This window comes from Oncorhynchus clarkii, chromosome 27, assembly GCF_045791955.1.
Source record: "Oncorhynchus clarkii lewisi isolate Uvic-CL-2024 chromosome 27, UVic_Ocla_1.0, whole genome shotgun sequence".
Classification (NCBI taxonomy): domain Eukaryota; kingdom Metazoa; phylum Chordata; class Actinopteri; order Salmoniformes; family Salmonidae; genus Oncorhynchus; species Oncorhynchus clarkii.
This window is the reverse complement of record NC_092173.1, coordinates 22,125,152-22,151,151: the sequence shown is the minus strand read 5'-3', so window position 1 is coordinate 22,151,151 and position 26,000 is coordinate 22,125,152. Positions and strand designations below refer to the sequence as shown.

General features: G+C 42.0%; 1 protein-coding gene across 4 annotated transcripts in view; it reads left to right on the top strand.

The window, feature by feature from the left end:
* The first annotated feature begins 2,604 nt into the window (after positions 1-2,604).
* Positions 2,605-26,000, top strand: part of LOC139386011 (rho GTPase-activating protein 32-like) — a 32,146-nt gene continuing 8,750 nt past the window's right edge. The window contains exons 1-11 of one of the 4 annotated variants that reach the window (XM_071131341.1): positions 2,605-2,999; positions 11,444-11,557; positions 12,633-12,732; positions 12,967-13,064; positions 13,390-13,474; positions 23,642-23,728; positions 24,085-24,228; positions 24,483-24,575; positions 24,719-24,841; positions 24,998-25,075; positions 25,262-25,343. In XM_071131341.1, the coding sequence (XP_070987442.1) occupies positions 11,466-11,557; positions 12,633-12,732; positions 12,967-13,064; positions 13,390-13,474; positions 23,642-23,728; positions 24,085-24,228; positions 24,483-24,575; positions 24,719-24,841; positions 24,998-25,075; positions 25,262-25,343 (982 nt within the window). In that variant the 5' untranslated portion in view covers positions 2,605-2,999; positions 11,444-11,465. Of the gene's footprint in view, positions 3,000-11,443; positions 11,558-12,632; positions 12,733-12,966; positions 13,065-13,389; positions 13,475-23,641; positions 23,729-24,060; positions 24,229-24,482; positions 24,576-24,718; positions 24,842-24,997; positions 25,076-25,261; positions 25,344-26,000 lie in introns of all 4 variants that reach the window. The other 3 variants (XM_071131342.1, XM_071131340.1, XM_071131339.1) reach the window with 3 other exon arrangements.

Below are 26,000 nucleotides of genomic sequence, written 5' to 3'. Positions count from 1 at the left end.
CCTTAGGCCTTATTGTTGATAGTAGGTACACACAGATGATGTCATTAGTATATCATCTGTGTTGAGTGTGTTGTTTATCTTATTTTACCAGGTAAATTGAGAATTTATGTTTGTAAATGAATTATATACTGAGCTTATAGACATCACTGATCACTGACAAGTTCATATACAGTACAAGTAGTTTATTCATACTGAAATCAGCACATTGATAGGTTATTTGTCCTGTCAAATGATCAATGTCATAAAACAAATACAATTCATATCAAATGTTATTCGTCACATACACACTTTACAGCAGGTATAAAAGGTGCAATGAAATGCTTATGTGCTAGCTCCCTCAACAACGCAGTACATTCATCAATGTCAATAACAACAATAAAAGAGTCAAGTCAAAAATAGCAAGAATAGAAGAAAAAAAAGAAGCTAGTGTGCATAGTAAAAATGGACTGTATTTACTAATATGAAGTGGGTAGTGGCATGTAGTAGAACAGATATGTGTTTGTGTTTATGCAGCCTGGTATCAGAGTAGACATAACATACTAAATGTAAATCAGTGATGCCAAATTAGTATTATTGGGTATGGTTACATGAGACAGATGGTTACTTAATTGTAAGGCAAAAACAAAAGTAGAGTGAATGGGGTGGGTGGGTAGGCGTACAACGTGAACATCTAGCAACAAAAAGGTTACATGTTTGAATATCATCATGGACATTTTTTGCTAATTAGAAACTACTTACTACTTTTTAGCTACTTTTCAGCTACTTAACATGCTAATTAACCCTTCCCCTAACCCCTAACCTTGACCCTTTAACCAAATTCCTAACCCTAACCCCTAACCTAGCTAACTTTAGCCACCTAGCTAATGTTAGCATTATCCACCTAGCCAACGTTAGACATGCCAAATTGGAATTCGTAACATATCATATCATTGCACATTTTAATAAATCAAATCAAATTGTATTGGTGACATACACGTGTTTAGCAGATGTTATTGTGGGTATAGCGAAACGCTTGTGTTTCTAGCTCCAACAGTGCAGTAACATCTAACAAGTAATATCTAACAATTTCACAACAATGGTAGGAACTTGAAGCTTTCCACCTTCTCCACTGTGGTCCCGTCGATGTGGGTAGGGGGGAGCTCCCTCTGCTGTTACCTGAAATCCCTAATCAGCTCCTTTGTTTTGTTGACGTTGACTGAGAGGTTATTTTCCTGGCACCACACTCCCAGAGCCCTCACCTCCTCCCTGTAGGCTGTCTCATCATTGTTGGTAATCAGTTCTACTACTGTTGTGTTGTCTGCAAACTTGATGATTGAGTTGGAGGCATGAGTGGCCATGTAGTCATGGGTGAACAGGGAGTACAGGAGAGGGCTGAGCACGCACCATTGTGGTTCTCCTGTGTTGAGGATCAGCGACGTGGAGGTGTTGTTTCCTACCTTCACCACCTGGGGGTGGCCCGTCAGGAAGTCCAGGACCAAGTTGCACAGGGCGGAGTTCAGACCCAGGGACCCAAGCTTAATGATGAGTTTGGAGGGTACTATGGTGTTGAATGCTGAACTATAGTCAATGAACAGCATTCTTACATAGGTATTCCTCTTGTCCAGATGGGATAGGGCAGTGTGCAGTGCAATGGTGATTGCATCGTCAGATCTATTGGGGTGGTAAGCAAGTTGAAGTGGGTCTCGGGTGTCAGGTAAGGTAGAGGTGATATGATCCTTGACTAGTCTCTAAAAGCACTTCATGATGACAAAAGTGATAGTCATTTAGTTTAGTTACCTTTGCTTTCTTGGGTATAGGAACATTGATGGACATATTGAAGCATGTGGGGACAGCAGACTGGGATAGGGAAAGATTGAATATGTCCTTAAACACTCCAGCCAGCTGCTCTGCGCATGCTCTGAGGACGTGGCCAGGGATGCCGTTTGGGCCGGCAGCCTTGCGAGAGTTAACACGGTTAACTGTTAACTGGCCATGGAGAAGGAGAGCCCACAGTCCTTGGTAGCGACCCGCATCGGTTGCACTGTGTTATACTCAAAGCAGGCGAAGAAGGTGTTTAGCTTGTCCGGAAGCAAGATGTCGGTGTCCGCGACGTGGCTGGTTTTCTCTTTGTAGTGATTGTCTGTAGACCATGCCACATACATCTTGTGTCTGAGCCTTGGAATTGTGACTCCACTTTGTCTCTAACCTGACGTTTTGCCTGTTCGATTGCCTTACACTGTTTGTATTCGGTCATATTCCCAGTGACCTTGCCATAGTTAAATGGTTTGCGCTTTTAGTTTTGCACTCATATTGTACAAATTGTTATTTGTAACATACAGTATCATACACATTGTTATCTGTAACATATCATACGAAATGGATGAAAGACATCCACAAATGAATACATACCATACTTAACATATCATACCAATTGGAGTGTCCCGGATTTATCCTTACTATATTACGTCTACTCCTGAGTACAGGTTGCAACATGGGTGCTAGTGTGTGAACATAACCTATATACTGAAATCCACTGATGAAATAGTTGACAAGGCTCCTTTTTGTTTGCCAATAGCAAATATCTTTCTTCTAATAAATCACCCACAACATAGTACACGTAATTTTGTTTCTTTGTTAGGAGTGGAAGAGCGATTGAAACCTGATCTCTGATTTAGGCCTACTAGGACAGTTGAGGGCACTAGGATTAGAATAATTTAAGGAATCATTGAATTTGCCTGCGAGTACGCGCCCAGCCTGGTTTTGCGCGCTCACAGCGTCGGGTGCGCAGAGCATAGGGGTCTACGGATTTAGTGCGATGGTCTCTTTTATAGGACATGTTCATCGACGAATCCCTGACTTTTTACACATTTTTACTCAAGCAGTGCGAACTGGGCTTCGTAGTGCGATGCTGAAAAATCAAAGTCATTGCTTTCGAAACCCTCAACAGTGGTGAATTGCGCGGCACACTGCGACTCGGAGAAGATAGAGGAGACGCGTGGTGGTTTGTCCTACGGTTACAGGTATGTTTAAAAGACCATCTCAAAGTGTTACTATCGTCGTCATAGGCTACTTGTGTTGTGCTGTGTATTGGTTTTAGGTGAGTGAGAAAGTTAAGGTGTGAATGAATGTTGTGGCTTTTGTAGGTTATGAGATAAGTATGTTGTATGTAATGACATGTTAACTACATAGAGATCATATTAAAATACTAGAGGGGTTATAAACCCTCAAAGTTTCATAATGGGGCGAAAATGGCAGCCATCTTGGTTAGGGAGAAAAAAAATATATATAATTGTAATGAATGGCATAGGTGATGCATTTTCTGTTTTTACTTATGCAGGAAAATAAAAGTGAGCCATGTATCATCAGTTGTGTAATGTAATTATAGTCAACCTAAAATATTGTAATGTAATTATAAATACAGAGTTGTTCCATGTCATTTCAGCAAGCCATGACACCCACCATCTCAGACTGTAAATGTATTATGTGAAAAATTGTGGTGGAAATGCCTTTATGCGGCGATATTGATATAATAACCATCATATCGAAGTAAACTTGGAGTCACGTTAAATTGGTGTGGTCCTCACTCTACAACTCGGGAAACCATGCAGATAATTAGACTACGGATGAAATGAGTTATGAACTTCACAAGGTGGTGAAAGCTTTCATGTAGTTGTCAGAACCTGGTAATATCAGGATGTGGGATGAGACATAAACCTAACAAATTCGATTACTAATTTATCTGAACAGGAGAAAAAAACATCACCAATTTCACTGGGAATACATTGCATAGGATGAAGAAACAATACTCCAAGCTGCAGCTCCATACTACTTGTCAGACACAGAGAACTAATACTATAACGTTGTTGGGGTATGATTGGTGGGGGGTCCGTGTGTGGCTTTTGACCATTCCTTTGGATTCCTCAGGTTTAACCCATTGTTAGAAAAAAGTTTGGTCCAAATCAGATGTTGGGTATAGTATTTACAGTTGAAGTCGGAAGTTAAAGTCAAGAGTCATTAAAACGTGTTTTTCAACCACTCCACACATTTCTTGTTAACAAACTATAGTTTTGGCAAGTTTAGGACATCTACTTTGTTTACAGACAGATTATTGAACTTAAAATTCACTGTATCACAATTCCAGTGGGTCAGAAGTTTACATACACTAAGTTGACTGTGCCTTTAAACAGCTTGGAAAATACCAGAAAATTATGTCATGGCTTTAGAAGCTTCTGATAATAGACATAATTTGAGTCACTTTGAGGTGTAGCTGTGGATGTCTTTCAAGGCCTCTTTGAAGGCCAGCATCCCGGAGTCGCCTCTTCACTGTTGACGTTGAGACTGGTGTTTTGCGGGTACTATTTAATGAAGCTGCCAGTTGAGGACTTGTGAGACGTTTGTTTCTCAAAACTAGACACTCTAATGTACTTGTCCTCTTGCTCAGTTGTGCACCGGGGCATTTACTCTTCTTTCTATTCTGGTTAGGGCCAGTTTGTGCTGCTCTGTGAAGGGAGTAGTACACAGCATTGTACGAGATCTTCAGTTTCTTGGCAGATTCTCACATGGAATAGCCATCATTTCCCAGTACAAGAATAGACTGACGAGTTTCAGAAGAAAGTTGATTGTTTCTGGCCATTTTGAGCCTGTAATCGAACCCACAAATGCTGATGCTCCAGATACTCAACAAGTCTAATGAAAGCCAGTTCTATTGCTTCTTTAATCCACACAACAGTTTTTAGCTGTGCTATCATAATTGCAAAACGGTTGTATCTCTCATGAGTAAAACAATATTGAAGATAAGCCTATATCCACAGGCAGGCTCATTCGAAAAGGGCAGAGGTATTGGGAGTTATATTAAAGGACCCCCCCAGAGGAAGTTTCCACCGCTATTTAGATGTCATTTCCTGTCCTAGAGAGGAAATGCACTTTTAGGTTCCACCCCCAAAGAATGGAGAAGGCTACTTGTACATATTCGCTAATTGGGTATGGGAATCTCCAAGTGGAGTTGATAAACATCAACAAATAAGGGACTGACAGATGTCAGTCTAGCTAGCAATCATGCTAACCTTAGCTAGCTGGAAACCACTGGCCTGTCTTATTATATTTATTTTATTTAACCTTTATTTAACTAGGTAAGTCAGTTAAGAACAAATTCTTATGTACAAGAACGGCTTTTCAAAAGGCCTGCTGCTGGGACGGGGGCTGGGATAAAAAATATAGGACAAAATCACGACAACACACATAAAGAGGGACCTAAAGACAACAACATAGCATGGCAGCAACATGTGACAGCACAGCATGGTGGCAGCACAAAACATGGTACAAACATTATTGGGCACAGACAAAGGCAAGAAGGTAGAGAGAACAATATGTTATGCTAAGCAGCCACAACTGTCAGTAAGAGTATCCATGATTGACTCTTTGAATGAAGAGATGGAGATAACTATCCAGTTTGAATGTTTTTTTTGCAGCTCGTTCCAGTCGCTAGCTGCAGCGAACTGAAAAGAGGAGCAACCCAGGGATGACCAGTTTATGGAGGGGTATAGAGTGCAGTGATGTGTCCTATAAGGAGCATTGGTGGCAAATCTGATGGCCTAATGGTAAAGTACATCTAGCCGCTTGAGAGCACCCTTACCTGCCGATGTACAAATTACGTCTCCGTAATCTAGCATGTGTAGGATGGTCATCTGAAGCAGGGTTAGTTTGGCAGCTGGGGTGAAAGAGGAGTGATTACAATAGAGGAAACCAAGTCTAGATTTAACCTTAGCCTGCAGCTTTGATATGTGCTGAGAGAAGGACAGTGTACCGTCTAGCCATACTCCCAAGTACTTGTATGAGGTGACTTCCTCAAGCTCTAAACCCTCAGAGGTAGTAATCACAACTGTGGGGATGGCATTCTTCTTAGCAAACCACATGACCTTTGTTTTGGAGGTGGCCAGAACAGGGTTAAGGGCAAAGAAAGCTTGTTGGACACTAAGAAAGCTTTGTTGTAGAGAGTTTAACACAACATCCGGGGAGGGGCCAGCTGAGTATAAGACTGTATCATCTGCATATAAATGGATGAGAGAGCTTCCTAATGCCTGAGCTATGTTGATGAAAAATTGGTGTCCCTTGGTGACAGGCACTGACTGAGACAGCAGATATTCTGACTTTATACACTGCCTTCTTTGAGAGAGGTAGTTAACAAACCAGGCTGAAGACCCCTCAGAGACACCAATACTCCTTAGCCGGCCCACAAGAATGGAACGGTCTACCATATCAAAAGCTTTTGCCAAGTCCCTAAAAATAGCAGCACACACAACATTGCTTAGAATCAAGTTTTTCCAACACTTTTGATAAACAGGGCAAAATAGAAATTGGCCTATAACTGTTAGGATCAGCTTGATCTCCCCCTTTAATTAAAGGATGCGATGGGAACCTCCCCAGAGAGGAGAGACTGGCTTGGCAATGATAGGGCCTGCAACCTTAAAGGATCTAAACCATCTGACCCAGATTTGTATTTATTTTATTTTATTTCACCTTTATTTAACCAGGTAGGCTAGTTGAGAACAAGTTCTCATTTGCAACTGCGACCTGGCCAAGATAAAGCATAGCAGTGTGAACAGACAACACAGAGTTACACATGGAGTAAACAATTAACAAGTCAATAACACAGTAGAAAAAAAAGGGAGTCTATATACATTGTGTGCAAAAGGCATGAGGAGGTAGGCGAATAATTACAATTTTTGCAGATTAACACTGGAGTGATAAATGATCAGATGGTCATGTACAGGTAGAGATATTGGTGTGCAAAAGAGCAGAAAAGTAAATAAATAAAAACAGTATGGGGATGAGGTAGGTAAAAATGGGTGGGCTATTTACCGATAGACTATGTACAGCTGCAGCGATCGGTTAGCTGCTCAGATAGAAGATGTTTGAAGATGATTTTTTGGGGTCAAGTTTAAGAAGCTCCTTTAGGACCTCAGACTCAGTGACTGCCTGCAGGGAGAAACTTTGTAGCAGGGCAGGGGAAAAAGAGGGAGGAGCATCGGGGCTAGTCACATTAGAAGTAGTGGGAGATGAGGAAATGTTGGACGGGCAAGGAGGCATGGCTGAGTCAAATAGGAATCTTGACTTAATGAAGTGGTGATATAAAAAGCTCAGCAATGTGCTCCTTGTTAGTAACAACCACATCATCAACATTAAGGAACATGGGCAGCTGTGAGGAGGAGGGTTTATTCTCCAGGTCTTTAACTGTTTTCCATAACTTATTGGGGCTAGACCCAGAGAGAGAACTGCTCTTTTAAATAACTAACTTTGGCCTTCCAGATAGCCTGAGTGCACTTATTTCTCACTTACCCGAACGAGAGCCAGTCGGACTGAGTATGCGTGTGCCAAGCCTTTCACCAAATGGAATTCTTGAGGTGGAGTAACTCTGCCAACATCTTTAACTTCGTTATTTCCAAAGTTTTGGTATCTTCCATAAATTGTGGCCGCGAATCCGCCATCAAAATAGTTTGAGAGAATAAGATAAAGCTCCGGTAATAGATGATGACTACTGATATGCGATTTTCTACATGTTAATGGACATTGTGCAACCTTCGGCTGCAGTACAGCAAAGCCAAGTCAGCCCGTGCTCATGGTTCTCACCGGGAAGTGAAATGAGGGTGTAGCAAACGAATCAAAAGCAGTGGAGCGTGTAGTGAAGCAAAACTTGGGGCGATGGGGGGGCTACCATATTACGTCATTTTAGAATTTATAAAATGGTCATATATTTTTTAATACAGACTATCAAAATATGTTTTGAAAATTGACATCCAATGGATTATGATAATTTTCAGGTAGAAGAAAGTGGAGGTGCTGAAACACACGTTTGCACCCCGTATTTTAATTTGCTCCATGGCTCAGGCAGCCAAGAAGACACAAGGCTGTTTGGCTCATCTCAGTCACGAAGAGGTATACAGCAGTTTCTGATGAATAAACATGGTGGGTGGTAAAATTCAAACAAAACCCAGCCATGAAACGAAACATAGGCTGAATAGAGTTTGTCATATCATAGGAACAGACACTGCATTTCTTATTTCTTATTGTCAAGAAGCAACCTGCAAGTAAGCATTTCATTGGACTGTGTATACCATGTGTATCCCGTACATATGACTAATAAAACTTAACTTGATAGGAAAAGACACCACATTCTCACGGATTTGCGTGAAGTGGGCAGTTGGGATTTGTCACTTCAAGCCCAAATATTGTATATCATACTTTGACTAAAACAATGTCTTATTGACGTAAATCGCTGTGCTGTATCATGGGTAAGCTCTGGCCATCGTCTTTCTGCTCGAAAAAGTGTATTTCTACAGGTGTGGGCGTTTAAACGTTACTACCAGCACCAAACCTATGTCAGCTAAGCTTAAGCAATTCCTCTCACATACCTAACTGATTCAATTTGAACAACATGCAAATAGGCTTACGGTCGGTCGGTCCTTTGTTGAATGACTTTTCTCAATGGTAAGAAACTGTGTGTAAAATAAATGAATTTCAGTTTATTTTCGTCTACTGCAGCTGCCTGTATTTCTGGACAGAGTATAGTCTATTACCTTTATACTATATTTCTAATCATCATTGTGTGTGTCTGGAATGGGACAAAGAATGATTTATACAGCTATGAAATTCATCATGAGATGAAACATAATGAATCCCACTGTAGTAGATGTAAATCAGATTATAGAATCGTATGATTCTCCTCCCTGAGAGGAATAGCATTAATCAGGTTTTTAAGCCCATGAACACAATCACCTCTGTACTGTATACGGTATTGTGTTCATAGTACATAGTTTCATTTCCTCTTCCGGCTACCTCATCAGTCGAGAAGAGGAGCAGCTCACAACCGTCAGGTTACCATAGCAACCCCAGGCCTCCACTGCGTCTAACTTTATGACCGCATTCCAGAGCTCCGAATGAGAGTGCAAAACTTTCCCCTCAACAGCCAGATGGAAACATACATTAGGGAGCGCCTCTATCAAAACCCATGGAGATGTTGTTGACGAATACAGTACTGTGAGCTCAGCTGTCTGGGTGGGGGCTGCTCAGTGACCCCAGAGACACTGAACAACATAACAGTATGAGGTGAAACAACAGTCATTTCTCTCTTCCCAGCGGCTCCCTTAGATATATTGCACCACATCTCTTAAAGCCTTTGGCCTACTTGCATACAGCACAGCACTGTAGCAAATGCATTAGGTTAACATGTGAGTGTGCCTAATATGAAGCTTCAGAGGATCGTGTCATGAAATTCCTCTCTTAGAGATAATGTGTGGGCATCAATTCCTCACTCCAGCCCATGAATTGTAATACAGGTTTCATAAACGGCATGCAGAATTGCGTAGGCTGCCCTAGATTTCCTGGAGTACCATTTAGGCCAGAGTCGTCAAAGCCAGATCAGAGCTGTTTCTGTCTCTAGGCAGCAGAAATGGAGAGCTTCCTTCAAGTGGTGAACAGGATGTCTTGTAGCTACCGCCACTGTACATTGCAGGATGATGGTTTTACTATGACCAGTCTGGTATGACTGACAGATAAGCAGGGGAAAGATAATATCCCAAATTACAGACTATTCCCCATATAGCGCACTACTTTTTGATCAGGACTCATAGGGCTCTGGTCAAAAGAAATGCACTATGTAGGGCATAGTGTGCCATTTGAGACATTACCAATGCCTGACATTTGGTATGGGTTAAGTTAACGTGGCAAAAAAATCTGTCCTCATTAAATTGAATTGCAATGCCATGTTATCGATATCCTAAATTAATGGATGTACCTTGTCATGTTGCCATAAGGCGGTGCAGAGTGTCTGCTACACAGCAATGTCCTGCACAGGATGTCCTTATCTGAGAAGAAACGTTCTCCATTCTGAACAATCAAAGTTGGGCATGTTGCATTTTATAATGGAATAAATGCAATGCAATGAAAATATTACAGTGCTTTTGAAAACATTACTGGACAAACAGAGTTGGACCAAACATTCTGATGGTTGACAGATTGCCAGACTATACTGAATGGCAAAAACATTCTGTACATACAAACTAGTGTGTTACTTTGTTCATCTTCAAAGTAATGTAGCCTATCCCTGGAGAAACTCAGGACACATTTGGGACTTCAGATAAATCGTTGCTTGTTTTTTGTGTCGTCATGCTATCCTCTCAAATATTTGTTGTATTAATGTTTGATAGGATTTCCTATAGATAGGCTTCATCTGCCATTGGAGAGAGGTGAGAGTACAGTAGAATATAGTAGATCTGTGCGTGTGGAGTGGGTCTGGTTTGGCCAGTGTCTCTGGCTGGTCACATTGTGCTGAGTCAGAGGGTGTGTGGAACTCTGTCAGCAGTGAGCACCACTCTGTGGCTACGGGCCAATGGGCTGCCTCCCTCTGCCTGCTCTCTTGGGGAAATTGCTACCCTGTACTGTAATGGCTGGCCTGATGTATCTATCTACTACTCCTTACAAACATCTCTATGGTCATCATTACAGCTTCTGATTGGAGAAGAGGAAAACCCCTGCTTTACTACCTCGGTATTGATTGGCTGGGGAGTTTTAGTGCTGAGGTGTACAACTGATGTACTTTGTGTGCACAATGCACATACTGTAGCACTCCAGGACCAGGGTTGGTTGGTTACCACTGCACTGTGTTTGCCCAATATCTAAGATGGGAGTTCAGATCCCAGCACTGCCTTTCATGAGGCCTAGTTATGGAAAGATTAGAAGGCTGTGTTATGTTTGTTTCGCTCTGTCAGAGCATTCCTTTTATTTGTTGACAGGCTATAAAGAGCTGTATTAAGGATGATGGCTCAGAGTCCTTGACACCAGACCTATGTCCTCATGGGGGCTGTCACAACACTCCCATGCTGTTGGGGTTGGTTTCTGCCTCTCAGGATGGTGCCAAACATAGTCATAGACACATGTTGGCGGAAGGAGAGTCCCAAAGCTCCCATGTAGTGCTCCTCCTAGACCTGTTTTAATTGTTTTGAAAATGGGTGTTCTCTAACTGTAATGTTTAAGAGGTCTTAAAGGTCTTTGTTATCCCTTTTGGGGTCTCTTCCCAACAACACTCACCATGAAGGGTTCATTTCTGCCTCTCAGGACCACTCCAAACTCAGCCACACATTCAAGTCCCAGTACTTCACCTGCAGTATGGATGGATTCCAGATTGTTTTAAAAATAAATGTTTAAAAATGACCTGTTCTAAAAATAAATGTTTAAAAATGACCTGTTTTGAATGAAACAAGTTGACGTGTAGGAAGTGTGTATTTACTTGTTCACTGAATGCCTGTCTTACTATAGACACATTAACCATTCATCTTTTAAAAGGCGTGAAATTATTCTGAACAACGCAAGCTGCAGCTAAGAGTGGGTTAATGTCTGGCAGCTTCCCAGCTAAGGTTGACTCTCCTCTCCCCCTCTCTCCTCCATCTCTCTCTCTCCTCCATCTTGTCAGTCGACTGCTTCAGTAAGGCAGTATGATGGAGGCTAGCTGTGGGGTTGCCGCGGTGATCGGGAATGCTGGCTCAGGACATCAGGGAGAACCAGGAAGTGGTGACGTCCTTGAGGGGTGAGTTACTCTCTCACACTCACGCTGCACTGTACCGTACTGCTGCTATGTCAGCTGACCAGGACTCTGCAGATATCACACCCAGAAATGTAAAGGAGACGTATACAGGATCAGTTGAGGATGTGTGTGTGCTTGAGTGATTGTACAGGCATGTGTGTGTATTATGTGTACGTGAGAGATTGACGGGGAGGAAGAGTGATGGACAGAGAGGAATTCTAAAAGACATTAGTGATGGCTACATTATATCGATGACAGACAAATGATCTCTTCTCTATCTACAGTAAGTATGCTGGAAAACAACCAGGCCGTGATAGGATGCCTCTCATTTAATCACAGCTCTCCAGCAGATGAGATGAGCTCATTCTATCAGTGCCAGTGTTCTTGTCCTTTTTAGCAGATCTCAGGAGCAGTGGTCTATGAGACTGTATCACTGCATCACTCAGTCTGTGTCTGAGCCCTGGAAGGAAGGACAAATCTAAGGCATCCACTCTTCTTCATTGTCCCTGAGAAAAGTTGGTCTGAAAGGACTTTTCTCCCTCTGCCTAGCACACTGACTCAGATTTCAACTGCAGGTTTTGTGAGGCGCTCCCTTGTGGGCGGATTGCATTCGTGACTTACTCAAAGGAAAGGCTTTGCTTACCCGAACATACACAAAAGCCATTATAGCTTTGTTTTGGTCCTACCAAGTGTGAGATGCTTCTTTTGTCAGGCTAAGTATGTTCTTTCTCCATGATGTGTTTACTGTATGTAGGCTAGGCTATACTCCTCTCTGGAGCTTTCTGTACCGGTCAGGAGCCATTTGAGACCGTGTGCAGTTATGTGCTATCACCAGAGTAACAAGGATGTAAATACCACAGGGTACATTATGTTTTCTGGGCCACTGGTGCAGTGTCATGATTTGAGCACCGGAAACATGATGTAAATATATTGGTCTCTCACTGGCTCCCTCTGGTGGCTCCTATGGAATTTTTCTATTTTAATTTCAAGTATTTCAAATGTAATGTATTTATGGATTCAGATTCTTCATCTTTCTCTACCTGTTTATCTCTGTCCTTCCCTCCCTCTCCCTGTGTAGGGCCATGTGTATTACACCAGATAAAGAAGAGACCCAGCCTGATCCACACAAGAGCACTACTCCAACAGAGAAATCTCCAAAAGAGAGCACAACTGACATGGTACACTGTCTATAATCACTAGTTGAGGTCTGATACAAGCACTCTAACCTTGGAATAGCAGTCTTTGAACTCTACTACTATGTAGTCTTATATATACTGCTAGTATGGGTTTCTTTTAAGTATTATTGAACAAGCAAATGTAAAGTACTGACTGTCTTGTAATTGTTTTACATGTCAGGAATGTTGAGTATTGTATGTGTTGATTGGCAGATATTGTGTGTTGTTGATTGGCAGGTACAGAGTGATGAGGTCACAGAGCTTCCTGTTGAGCCTGAGCCCACCCTGCGTTCCTGCGTCAGCACAGCCAGCATGAAGGTCAAAAACATGAAGAAGTAGGTGCTCCCGTCCCCACGGAAACAGTCTATTATGGGCTGTAAAATGGGCCTCTAAACCAGGGCAGTAAAATAAAGTGCAGTAAAAGGATGGGCTGGGGCCTGGCAGAGACTGACTGGTCAACTTGCTGTCTCTGCTGGTTCACTCTCACACTACCATCTCCCCCTTCTCTCTTTCCCTGCCCTCTTCCTCTGCTCTCCTTCTCTCTTTCTCTCTACTCTCTCTCTCATGCTCACTCTCTCCTCACTCCTCTCCCTCTTAGCTCTTTCTGCCTCAGTGTAACAGCCAGTAGAATACTGATGAGGTGATGCTGTTGTATTTCAGGCTGACGTTCCCCAGAGGTCATTTTCCCAGGCTGGCTGAATGTGCCCACTTCCACTATGAGACCGTTGACTTTGGCACTGTGCAGGTGAGGCCCGGCCCGGAACTGAACACACATACATTCTATGGAGAACAGAAGTTATTTGTTGCTGGTATTTTGGTAATTGTGTCTTTGACTCAATTTCATGTGTAGCTCAGTAGACATCATGGTGAATTGTTCCACAAAATACCTCATTCCCTTAATGGAAGAGAGCAGTCTGTCCTAATTATTTTAGATCATCCTGTCCCCGCCCGACCCACATTCCACTCTCCAATTTCCCATATTTGGAAAAAATACAGATGGAATAAAAATAATCTCATTCATTATGTACTTAAAGTGATACTTCGAGATACCCATAGACTTCCAGTCATTGCGTTAACGTTAGTTAGCATTGGCTCACAAAATGAAATCTAACTTCCTACATAATGGACATGGCGACATAAAAATGGTATCCATTAGTTAATCTATCTCTGGGGAATTAGATAAAGGGCCTCATTGCCAAAATCCCCAAGTATCCCTTTAATTTGAATATAAAATTGGATACGTGATAAGGCAATAGCAACATGAAATCCAATATATCAGTATATTTAAAATGTTGTTCATGAATATTTAATCCGGTGTGTGCATTAATCCACTAAGTAGCATTCATTCCTGTCCGATCAGCTCAGGTTAAACCTGCAATCCTCAGCACTTGTTGGTTGAAGCTGATGATATCAGCAAGAGAAATAGTCTGATTTTTCTGGGTACACAGCATTACTGTAGGAGCATCCACAGGCGTCAGTACCATTGTAGTTGAGAGAGTGAACTGTAGCAGCTTTCAGATTCCAGGAGGTGGCAGGAGAGCGCAGTTATCTGCATTGAGTTATGTTTAATACTGTAGAATGTAACAGAACATTTAACTGTATAAGATTTTCTTTTGTTTAGCCTCATCAGGTGGTCATTTAGGATGGCCCTATTGGTCATTTTTGCTGACCCTTTAACTATAGATTCATTGCCATTAGTCAGCACAGATTCCTGAGGGTTGAGAGTGAGAATTTGTTTTGCCTGTGGTGATAATTTGAATCAGTCAGGCGGAAGCGGCTGCTCACTCATTTGTGAAAGTGGCTGTTCCTTGCCTGGATAATTCCTGTGTAATTCTGTGGGCTTGACAGCAGAGAGCAGTAGTCATCTACTCTTTTGCACACTGATGCTTTTACCAGTTTCTAAACCCAGAGGCCCAACATCGTGAGACTTCCGGGAACGCTTGTGAAGCAGACAAACCAGACCGGGGTTTGAGAAGTCAATGAGAGAAGTGAAAAATTCTTTGGAGAAGCATTTTTTGCATATCGTCATACTACGCCATCTTTGCTTTTACCATTGAGAGCGCCTCACTGAAGCGCCATGTTCGTAGGGTGGTATAACATGACCTATTACATGTATGTGTGTGAGCTGATGCAAGCTCAAACACTGTGCATTGTAACTATAGAATAGCTGACCTACTGTAGCTGTGGCAACTGAGATACATTAGATGTGTGGCTGGAGCGTAGCTACTGAACAGAAGTGTCTGTCTGTGACCTTGAGATCTTCCTACAGGGGAAGATGAGCTGAGCTAGGAGAGAAATATCACTCTAGGGAGAGACCAGCCATGCCTCACTCTGACACTTAGACTTCACACGCTTAACTGTTTTCTTAAAGGCCCAGTGCAGTTCAAAGCTCTGTTTTCTGGTGTTTTATATATATTTCCAGACTACGAGTGTCACGTTCTGACCATAGTTATTTTGTGTTTTCCTTGTTTTAGTGTTGGTCAGGATGTGAGCTGGGTGGGAATTCTATGTTGTGTGTCTGGTTTGTCTATTTCTATATTTGGCCTGATATGGTTCTCAATCAGAGGCAGGTGTTAGTCATTGTCTCTGATTGGGAACCATATTTAGGTAGCCTGTTTTGTGGGTGGTTGTTTCCTGCACCAGATAGGGCTGTTTCGGTTTTCACGTTTATTGTTTTGTATCCTGTTCATGTTTGAACTATAACCACGCTGCGTTTTGGTCCGCCTCTCCTTCCCAGGAAGAAAGCCGTTACAATGAGGTTGGAATAATACTGTAAAAAAAAATAAACTATGATAATGCCCTTTTTAGTGTAAGAGCTGTTTGAAAAGACTGAAATTTCAGTCTGTTTTGGTGGGATGGAGTTTTGGCCTTTCCAGGTTGACATCACCATGTGGTTAATTAGTTCGGAACTCCTTCTTATTGGGCTATTTGCCAATAACAGATAGTTTTCAGTGTTCCCATCTTCACTCAGACCACTTCCAGACAGTCCTAGCTAAATTCTTGCTTGAGAATTTGCTCTTTGCTAAGAAGAAATTTGTTTCTTTTTGCTGATTTTAATTAAGGTACTTAATTGCAATTGAGTCACTAAACCTCGAGTCCAAGTCGAGTCACCAGTCCCCTGTCCTTGAGTCCGAGTCTAGTCACCAGTCCCTATGGCTGAGTCCCAGTGCTCGAGTCCTGGTCCAAGTGCTCAAGTCTAAGTCACTGGGTCTGAGTTGAACAAACAAATACTACATTAATATTGGTTTATGTGCACATAGAAAAATATATAACTTTTGAAAGCCAAATTGAGTTTAGACATATTTGGTATTTTAGTTACTGTTGTTTTTCTGCTTGCTTGTATTGGTGGCTTGACGCCCGTCTGTTGCTCTATTGATTTGGCTCGTATTTAGTAATCTGCCCAACAACAACTAGTGGCAGGCTGGTGGAAAGATTTTAATGGGAGCGTTGAAGTAGAGCAAAGATTTTCCTCCTGTTGCACAATGGTCATAATTGCCTGCAATATACTATAGCCTATGAAACAAATAGTCCTTCATACAGTCTCACACACATTTTATATAACGTTCAATAGTTATGTCAAATCAGTAATGTTTTAAAAGGGATGAATGGTCTCTTGACGGAATTGGCTATTGCTCCTGTCAGATTGACCAGATTATTATTTGCTACTTTTTTGTAAATCGGCCACTAATATTTATGTATGTTGTGTTATTCCAAAGTGAAAACTAAAGGGAGACTGGTGACAGTGGGAGGGTAGAGCGAGATGACAAATTCAAAAACAAACTACTTTTCAATACTCAAGGGGAGAGAGGAAGACAATAGCTGTACTGTTTTTTTACTTTTAAACTCAATAGAATTGTTTTCAATTTCGTAAAGCAGTTTGTTTCTTAACCATGCAAAGCTAAATAGTAGGCTGGCGACTGGTCTGATTACATTTTTTATTGGGATCTCTTTTAGTCCCCATTTGGACTAATCTTCCAAGAGTCCTTAACATTAAAATACAATTTATAATACAAACACACTTTCACATATAACACACTATTACAAACATACATAATACACTAGCATAATGACCCAATAAATACTCAATCTAAAAAAATATTGATTCTTCATCTACTATAGTCCCACAACATTTCTATATACTATATTTAAATTGTTTTTAAATAATGTTTAAACTTATATTGAAAGGTTTCTAGTTTGCTCAGTTAATTTATTCAATTTCTTTATTGCTCTAAATCGAAATGTTCTTTTGCCCATTTATTTTTTCTGTCTGGATAACGCATAGATGGTGGACAATCTATTCCTAGTATTTACGGAATGTCTGTCTCTTACCAACTGAATACCATTGTGAATAGAACTTGGCCGTTTTAAATGATGTATATTATAAAATAAGCATGTTTTTTTCAATTATCTTGTCGATTGATGACCAACCAAGAACACTGTGCATGACTGCAACAGAAGAACCATATCTCCACCTTAAAACAATCCTTGCTGCTTTATTCTGTGCATTCTGCAGCCTCCTAACTTCACTAGATGATGCATTTCCCCAGACCACCGAACAATAGTTCACTTGACTCTCAACCAATGCCTGTGTTATTTGCTGAAGGATTTTCCCTGGTAAATATTTAGCTATCCTTCTGATTATGCATGCTGTTTTAATATATATTTTTTTTACATAGATTAGTTATTTGAGACGACCATGATAAGCAGTTGTCTAGCTGCACTCCCAGTAGTTTGGTTTCTGCCACTTCAATTTGTACTCCTCCCATACTTAATTGTATCCCATGCTGTTTTGGCCTTTTCCTAGTTGAACAGACCAACATAACTTTGATTCTCTTGGTGTTTAAAGCAAGTTTGTTTTGGCAAACCCCTTTCCTGATAATCTCCAAATCTCTTTGCAAAGCTTGCTGTACCTGTTGAACCGATTGTCTTGCTGCATAAATTGTAGTATCATCTGCAAATACAGTAGCTTGAGTTTCAACCAAGGCATAAGGAAGGTCGTTGGTGTATATTAAGTAGAGACTGGTGAATACGGGGAAGCAAGAGTCGCTTGCGCAATGTGTATGATTGGAGGCGAAGCCAGAGTGGAGCCTGCCTTCTTGTCTGCCCACACTCATCGCTTGCTCCCCCGCATCTCACCAGCTGATGTAGGCTGCGTGCGCCAGTGTGGTGCGCCATTCCCATGGCTAGCTAGAGGACAGAACCCTCACTGCTCTGCGCACCCAGTGCTGCAAATATTCTGCTTATTTTAGTAGCCAATCCAGTCAAGGTGCAAATACAAGTCACAGGAAGGTGAGTCCAAGTCAATGGTCGAGTAGAAGTCGAGTCACAAGTCATGAAAATTGGGAGTCAAGTTCCAGTCCTGGACTAGAGTACTACACTGCTTAATTGTTACTCAAAAATGATTTGATATTGAGATAAAAACAGCAGCATTGGACCTTTAACTGCTGTTATAGTGTTATAAGTTACATGCTGACTTCACCCTAAGAGGGTGGTCTGACAGATTAGAGGGGGTGTCAAAACATTGTCCCTGTGGTGGGTCTCATGACTCATGTCCTCATCCTAGAAATCACACACAGGACCAGAAGGGATATGACAGATCAGGTCTCAGGCAGAATGACAACATGTGGACAGCAGCCTCTGAAACAAATACAGAGGACTGGGTCGATTCTGCCCGAGATTACTTCCATCTCTACAGAAGCATCATTTGAAATGGAAATGCCTGGGTGGTCTGTTTCCTCCTGCACCTCTCTGTGTGTCAGGCTTACGTATGGTTATGCACTAACTGCTTTGGTTTAGCCTATATACTGTAGAGCTCCTTTGTCACGAGAGGATGAGGAAAGTTAGAGGGAGGGAAGGAAGGAGAGTGGGAGGGAGATTGAGATGAGGGAATGGGAGGGACCAAGGGAGAGAGAAACATCGGGATGCTTCCCCAATTTCTATTCTCTGCTATTAAGGTGTAATTAAACAGTGAAAGCATGTTGTGGATCCACCTCATGGCGAAGGACAGACTGAAGGGGAGCATTTTGATTTAACCTAAGGGACAGATGAAAGCAACCAGCATCTGTTTAACGCTGCTCAACCCAGAGGCAACTCCACTCTTTTCCTCTGTCCTAAATCCACCATCCAGTGGTAGGAAGCTACGGGTTCAGCTTAGTGACTTCTATCTGGAGACACAGGACTGCAGTTGAACGCTGTCTGGGAGACATCCAGCTGTGTTGTAACCTGACTTAAAAGCTGAGGACTAGTTAAAAGCCTGCACTGGCAGGTACCAGTATGCGATTGTGTATTCATTTCTGTTTCTGGGTCCAGATGTGTGTATTAATAGTTAATGACTGCAGGCATGTTTCTATTTAGGGATTTGTGCTGCGCCGTGTAAGGTTGTCAGTTTTAGTTGCTTGGCTAAAATGCGTTGGTAAAAAGAGTTGGGGGATAGAAAGAGCGTAAACAAAACATAAGACATGCACTAAATTTACTCCGTTTAGTTTGCAGTGTTAAATGACTCCGCTCCATGTGACTGTGTTTCTCTGTCCAGACATCCTCTTGACATATTGTTAATCATCATTGATTCATGTTTGTTGTCTTATCATGCTAACCGTCCATATTTCCATCTACATGACCATAGTTAATGTTGTTTAATTCACTCATTGACTAATGATTATTCTTCCAGCCTGTATTAATAGTTGACATCCTCCAAACAATAGACTATTTTATTTTCTATTTCAAGTGTTTGCTTTGTGATAAGGTATTTTGCATTGATTTGTTACTCTCTGCATATCTACGTGTATGAAGGAGCTGCGGTTTACCATGTTATTGAGCAGTGATGGGTAACTAGGTCATATTGTGTTGGGTAACTCGAGTATCTACATTAGCTGTTCACTCTTCTAAATAACCAAAACCTCCCCTGCCTTGCAGGCCTTTGAAGTTATGCCTGTATTTGATATCATTGTATTCCCCTTACTATTCCTGAGGCTTTGATCTCCTCTTGGTATAGGAGTTTCTGGAGTTATATGGGACGGAGGGAGGGGGGTGGGGTTCTTGGTACATTTCCATAGCCTCTCAAACGCTGAAGGGGTTCTCAATTGCTTAAATATTATTAATATACTGCATTATTTTTTGGGTTGAAAAACATGTCAAGGGCTCTGTCACGGTGTTGAAAATGCACATTCGTACTTTCTTAACCTCTCACAACAGCCAGTGAAATTGCAGGGCGCCAAATTCAAAACAGAAATCCCATCATTAAAATTCCTCAAACATACAAGCATTATACACCATTATAAAGATAAACGTCTTGTAAATCCAATCACAGTGCCCAATTTAAAAAAGGCTTTACAGAGAAAGCACCTAGTCACAGAAAAGCATACAGCCATTTTCCAGCCAAGGAGAGGGCTCACAAAAGTCAGAAATAGCGATTAAATTAATCACTAACCTTTGATCTTCATCAGGTGGCACTCCCAGGTCTCCATGTTACACAATAAATGTGTGTTTTGTTCGATAAAGTTAATCTTTATTTCCAAAAACTGCAGTTGAAATTGGCGCGTTATGTACAGTAATCATTGTCTCAAACAAACATCCGGTGAAAATGCAGAGAGCCACATCAAATTACAGAAATACTCATCATAAACATTGATGAAAGATACAAGTGTTTAACATACATTTAAAGATACACTTCTCCTTAATGCAACCGCTGTGTCAGATTTTAAAAAAGGATTTACGGCGAAAGGACACGACGCGATTATGTTAGGTCAGCACCTAGCCACAAAAACCATACAGCCATTTTCCAACCAAGGAGAGGTGTCACAAAAGTCAGAAATAGCGTTAAAATGAATCACTTACCTTTGTTGATCTTCATCTGGTGGCACTCCCAGGTCTCCATGTTAGACAATAAATGTTTGTTTTGTTCGATAATGTCCCTCTTTAGTGCGTTTATTTCAGGAATCCAAAGGCACAATGCGCGCTCTCAACTGTCACGAACCGGCTCAAAGCCCGTAACTAAGGGAGACAACGTGGAGATAAGGAGTAACAAAATATATATTTATTAACTAAAGCAACTAAGGAAAATATACAATGATGTGTGTAATCAGTAATCAGTAGTGTAAGTGAGTGTTTTGCATGCATGAATGTGATAATGCAGGGTGTTGAAAGGTGCCAAAACAAACAAACGCCACCAAGAACCACAACACAATCTACAAAGGTGTCTGCATGGATAGAGTCTCCTCCATGAATGTGGAAGAGGTCTATTTATCCTGGGAGACACCTGGCCCAAGTGTTTCCCATGAAGCTGATGACCCTCCCAACTCCGCCCACCGGCATCCTAATAAAGAAACAAGAACAAAGACAGAATACGGCAGACAGTGGGAGGGTCGTCACATTCCCCCCCATAAAACCGGGGACCAACAAGGGCCCCGGAACAACGACACAGCCTCTGCGTCCCAAGTTGACACAGCCTCTGCGTCCCAAGTTGACACAGCCTCTGCGTCCCAAGTTGACACAGCCTCTGCGTCCCAAGTTGATGAGGGGTTATGTGTTCACACCTGCACCAACCAACCTCCTCCCCAGACCTCAGCAACCTTTGCGTATAGGAAGCAATATTTAAGAGGAAAGAAGAACACAAGACCAGGAGGGAACAGACAGGAAAGATTGAACATGACAACCCCAACAGTCCAACAACCCCAACAACCCCGGTCAGTCACGTAAACATTCAGGAACATGGCACAAAAGACCACAACAGCTACAAACTCCAACGAAAAGAACATCCTTCTTAATTTTTGACAACTCCCAACGATTCATAGTCACTTCCAACGATTCATAGTCACTTCCAACGAAACAGAATTTCACTAATTTCAATCATTTAACCTTGTAGTGTTCAGCGATCTTCAACAGCTGTTCTTTAGTACATAATTCTAACAGTTCCTCTGATGGAAAGCGAATGAACTTGTCTACATGAGACACCATAGTCATAAGTAAATAATGCTCAACCCCTCTGCTGAGCACATCAGACCACAACCAGAGAAATGACAATCACCCTGAGCACCACAGAAGAGAGATGAGTTATTGTAGGTTTTGGTGAAGCTCCGTATCTCAACCCTAGTCTTCGTGCAGATTTGCGGTGGGTATTTACGCACTGTAGCCCGCTGGCAAGGAAATAGAACTCCCCAGCATGCTGGCAAATTCCACCAAGCCACGGATGTGCCCCCGAGACAACTGCTCAGTCCACAGACACCACAAAAATAACAAACATTAACCATGCCCAACATTTTCCAAAAAATTAAACATGTCGCTAAGCCTATCAGGGGAAAAAGGCTATAGCACCAGGTAGCAAATTCCACTACCCTACCCAAATCTCCCACCGAGGTACACAGCCGATTACTCACCTCAGACTGACGTCCCAACAGAAAGTAGAACAAACGTTTCCAGGCTAGGCAGGGCCTAGAAACTAACCATTATCTCTCTCTCCAACACAGCACACAACAAAGGCAACCAATACTGGGACTATCAAACTCAAACACAATATGCAAACCAAACACGTACCTCCACGGTCTCCCAAACCAATAGTTCAAAGATCCCGGATGAGCCCCCACTTGTCACGAACCGGCTCAAAGCCCGTAACAAAGGGAGACAACGTGGAGATAAGGAGTAACAAAATATATATTTATTAACTAAAGCAACTAAGGAAAATATACAATGATGTGTGTAAGTGAGTGTTTTGCATGCATGAATGTGATAATGCAGGGTGTTGAAAGGTGCCAAAGCAAACAAACAAACGCCACCAAGAACCACAACACACTCTACAAAGGTGTCTGCATGGAGAGAGTCTCTTCCATGAATGTGGAAGAGGTCTATTTATCCTGGGAGACACCTGGCCCAGGTGTTTCCCATGAAGCTGACGACCCTCCCAACTCCGCCCACCGGCATCCTAATAAAGAAACAAGAACAAAGACAGAATACGGCAGACAGAGTGGGAGGGTCGTCACACAACATCAAGACGAAAAGTCAAAAAAGTACAATAAAAGTTAGTATAAACATGTCAAACGATGTTTAAAATCAATCATCAGGTTGTTTTTGTCATAAATATTCAGTAATATTTCAACCGGACAAAAGCTTTGTCAATAGAAAAGGAAAAACAAGAAAGGCACGGTCCCGGTCACGCGCAGGACAAATTGCTGGAAATTTCCACTGGCCTCTCATTGAAAGTGCTGTATCTCCCTCATTTTTCAGAGTAAAAGCCTGAAACAATGCCTAAAGACTGGTCACATGTAGAGGAAGCCATAGATCTTGTGAACTGGGTCTTAAGTCTTTGTATGGTGGATAGGCTTTCAATGGAAAAACAGCCTTTCAAAATAATAGTACTTCCTGGTTGGATTTTCCTTAGGTTATCCCCTGCCATATCAGTTCTGTTATACTCACAGACATTATTTTAACAGTTTTAGAGTGTTATCTATCCAAATCTACTAATTATATGCATATCCTAGATCCTGGGCCTGAGTAGCAGGCAGTTTAATTTGGGCATGCTTTTCATCCAAAATTCCGAATGCTGTCCCCTACCCTAGTGAAGTTGAGTTTTTTTCTTATTGTACATGAAGTCAGCAGCTCTCAAGTCCAAAGGACCTCAACACATTTTTTAAAGGGGCCTCTTCTTTTTGATATATTATGTAGACAATACAATTAGATTTGAGATGTTTCTGGTCATGACAAACTAACCAATTTCTAACCATGATAGTGTTACCCAGTTGGCTCTACTGTCCATTACTGATAGAGTTTGGAGAGTGAGCTAAGTGACCGAACATGAATTTGGTGTGTGTTTTACTTTCACACTAGTTCAGAAACAGAAAGAGGTTGCTGTATTAAACTCCTGCATTATTTAGAGTGTGGTGTCCCTCACTATTTAAATCTCTCTGTACCCATTCCCCTGCAGCTGTCCTTTGCAGAGGAGCAGACTGAGGGGAAGAAGGCTGGTCTGGACTCCAAGGAGCCACTCTTCGTGGTTCAGATCTGCTGCCAGGTATAATGGAGCTTGAGGGCTAGGCCCTAGTTTCTGACCCATAGAACATTTTATCTGAAGCATGATACTCATATCTAAGGGGGTAGGATAATCCAGTGCTTCTCAACCCTCTCCTTGGGACCCCCAGACATTTCACAATTTAGTTGTAGCCATGAACTAGCACACCTGATTCAAGTAGTCGAGGGCTTGATGATTAGTTGAACAAGGTTTGCTAGCGCTGTACTAGATCAAAAACATGGAATGGCTACGGGTCCAGGAGGAGAGGTTTGAGACAGGCTGCGATAATCCATTTTGTACAGTAGCTTTATCCTAAATTCCTTCACTCATTTCAGGCTCACTGTCTCTGTTTGTCTCAGAGTCTGAGCTGGCTGGTGAAGCGCTCCTATGAAGACTTCCGTGTGCTGGACAAACACCTCCACCTTTGTATCTATGACAGACGCTTTTCTAAACTCACTGAGCTGCCCCGCATTGACTCTCTGAAGGACACAGTAGAGGTAGAGGTCAGTCAACAGGACTTAATCTTACTACTGGCAATATTATACTATCTGCTGTGAATGAGACCGGTTGTATCCCAAATTACACCCCATTCCCTAAATAGTGTACTACTTTTGAACAGTGCACAGGAAACTAGTGGACTAATTAGGGAATCGAGTGCCATTAGGGACACTTCCACAGTCATAGTTACATTACATCAGGTATCTCCCCTGGCTTTGCATTCAACCTAACTCATTCCCGCCGGCTCTATTCTCCTCAGGAAATAACCAAGATGTTGGCAGCCTACCTGTCCCGTCTCTCAGCCATCGCTGACAACAAGATCAACTGTGGTCCAGTGCTGACATGGATGGAGGTGAGCTACTCATGTTTCTCTTTATTCAATTAGACTTCTTGCAGAATGACATTTTCCATAGATAGTCATAGATCCATTTGCTGTCTTTGCTAAACTCCGTTATGTCATTTTGTACTCCATCAGCCTGTGTTTTTGTCTCTCAGATTGATAACAAGGGCAACCACATGCTGGTAGCTGAGGAGTCCTCCATCAATGTTCCTGCCATCGCCGCGGCCCACGTCATCAAACGCTACATTGCCCAGGCCACAGACGAGCTGACCTTTGAGGTGACACCTCTGTGCATCTTGTCATTGGACAGGAAAGGGGAGAGGTTTAGGGAAGAGTGGGAAGATATGGGGATACATTCACTAGGGTATTTGTACACGTTCTGCCGTGGTTGTTGTTTTTAAACCCACTTTTAAACCCACTCGTCCCTGTTCTAGGTAGGGGACATTGTGTCAGTTATTGACATGCCTCCTAAAGAGGACACTGGTTGGTGGAGAGGGAAGCATGGTTTTCAGGTAAAACCCCTCAAATAAGTCTGACTCAAACAGCTTTGTCTTTCCCTTCATAATAGTGACCCATTTTCTGCATCCCACACCCTACTGTACATGGAGGTTACTATCACTTACTCTTCCTTAGATCGTATCTGGTGCATAAACAGCGCGGGAGAGTTACGATTCCTCCTTCTGTTTCTCTCTGTGCAGGTTGGCTTCTTCCCCTGTGACTGTGTGGAGCTGATCAGTGACAGGGTTCCCCCCTGTGTGTCCAGCTCTGTGCCAAAACCAGGTACTGTGGCCTGTTTTACAGCAACAATACGTTGTTCTCCCTCTTCTCCATGATGCATGTATAACTGACTGGAGGTGACTCTTAAAGCGTGTCTGAATCAATGAGGCGTGTGTGCTTGTGCGTGTGTGTGTGTATACAGTGCATTTGGGAAGTGTTCAGACCTTCACTTTTTCCACATTTTGTTACATTAGTCTTATTCTAAAATGTATTAAATTAAATGTTTTCCTCATCAACCTACACACAATACCCCATAATGACAAAGTGAAAACATATATATATATATATTTTTATGTATATATTTTTTTAATGATACCTTATTTACATAAGTATTCAGACCTTTTGCTATGAGACTCAGGTGCATCCTGTATCCATTGATCATCCTTGATGTTTCTACAACTGGATTGGAGTCCAACTGTGGTAAAATCAATTGATTGGACATGATTTGGAAAGTCACACACCTGTCTAGATAAGTTCTCACAGTTGACAGTGCATGTCAGAGCAGAAACCAAGCCATGAGGTCGAAGGAATTTTCCGTAGAGCTCCGAGACAGGATTGTGTCAAGGCACAGATCTGGGGAAGGGTACCAAAAACTGTCTGCAGCATTCAAGGCCCCGAGAACAAAGTGACCTCCATAATTCTTAAATGGAAGAAGTTTAG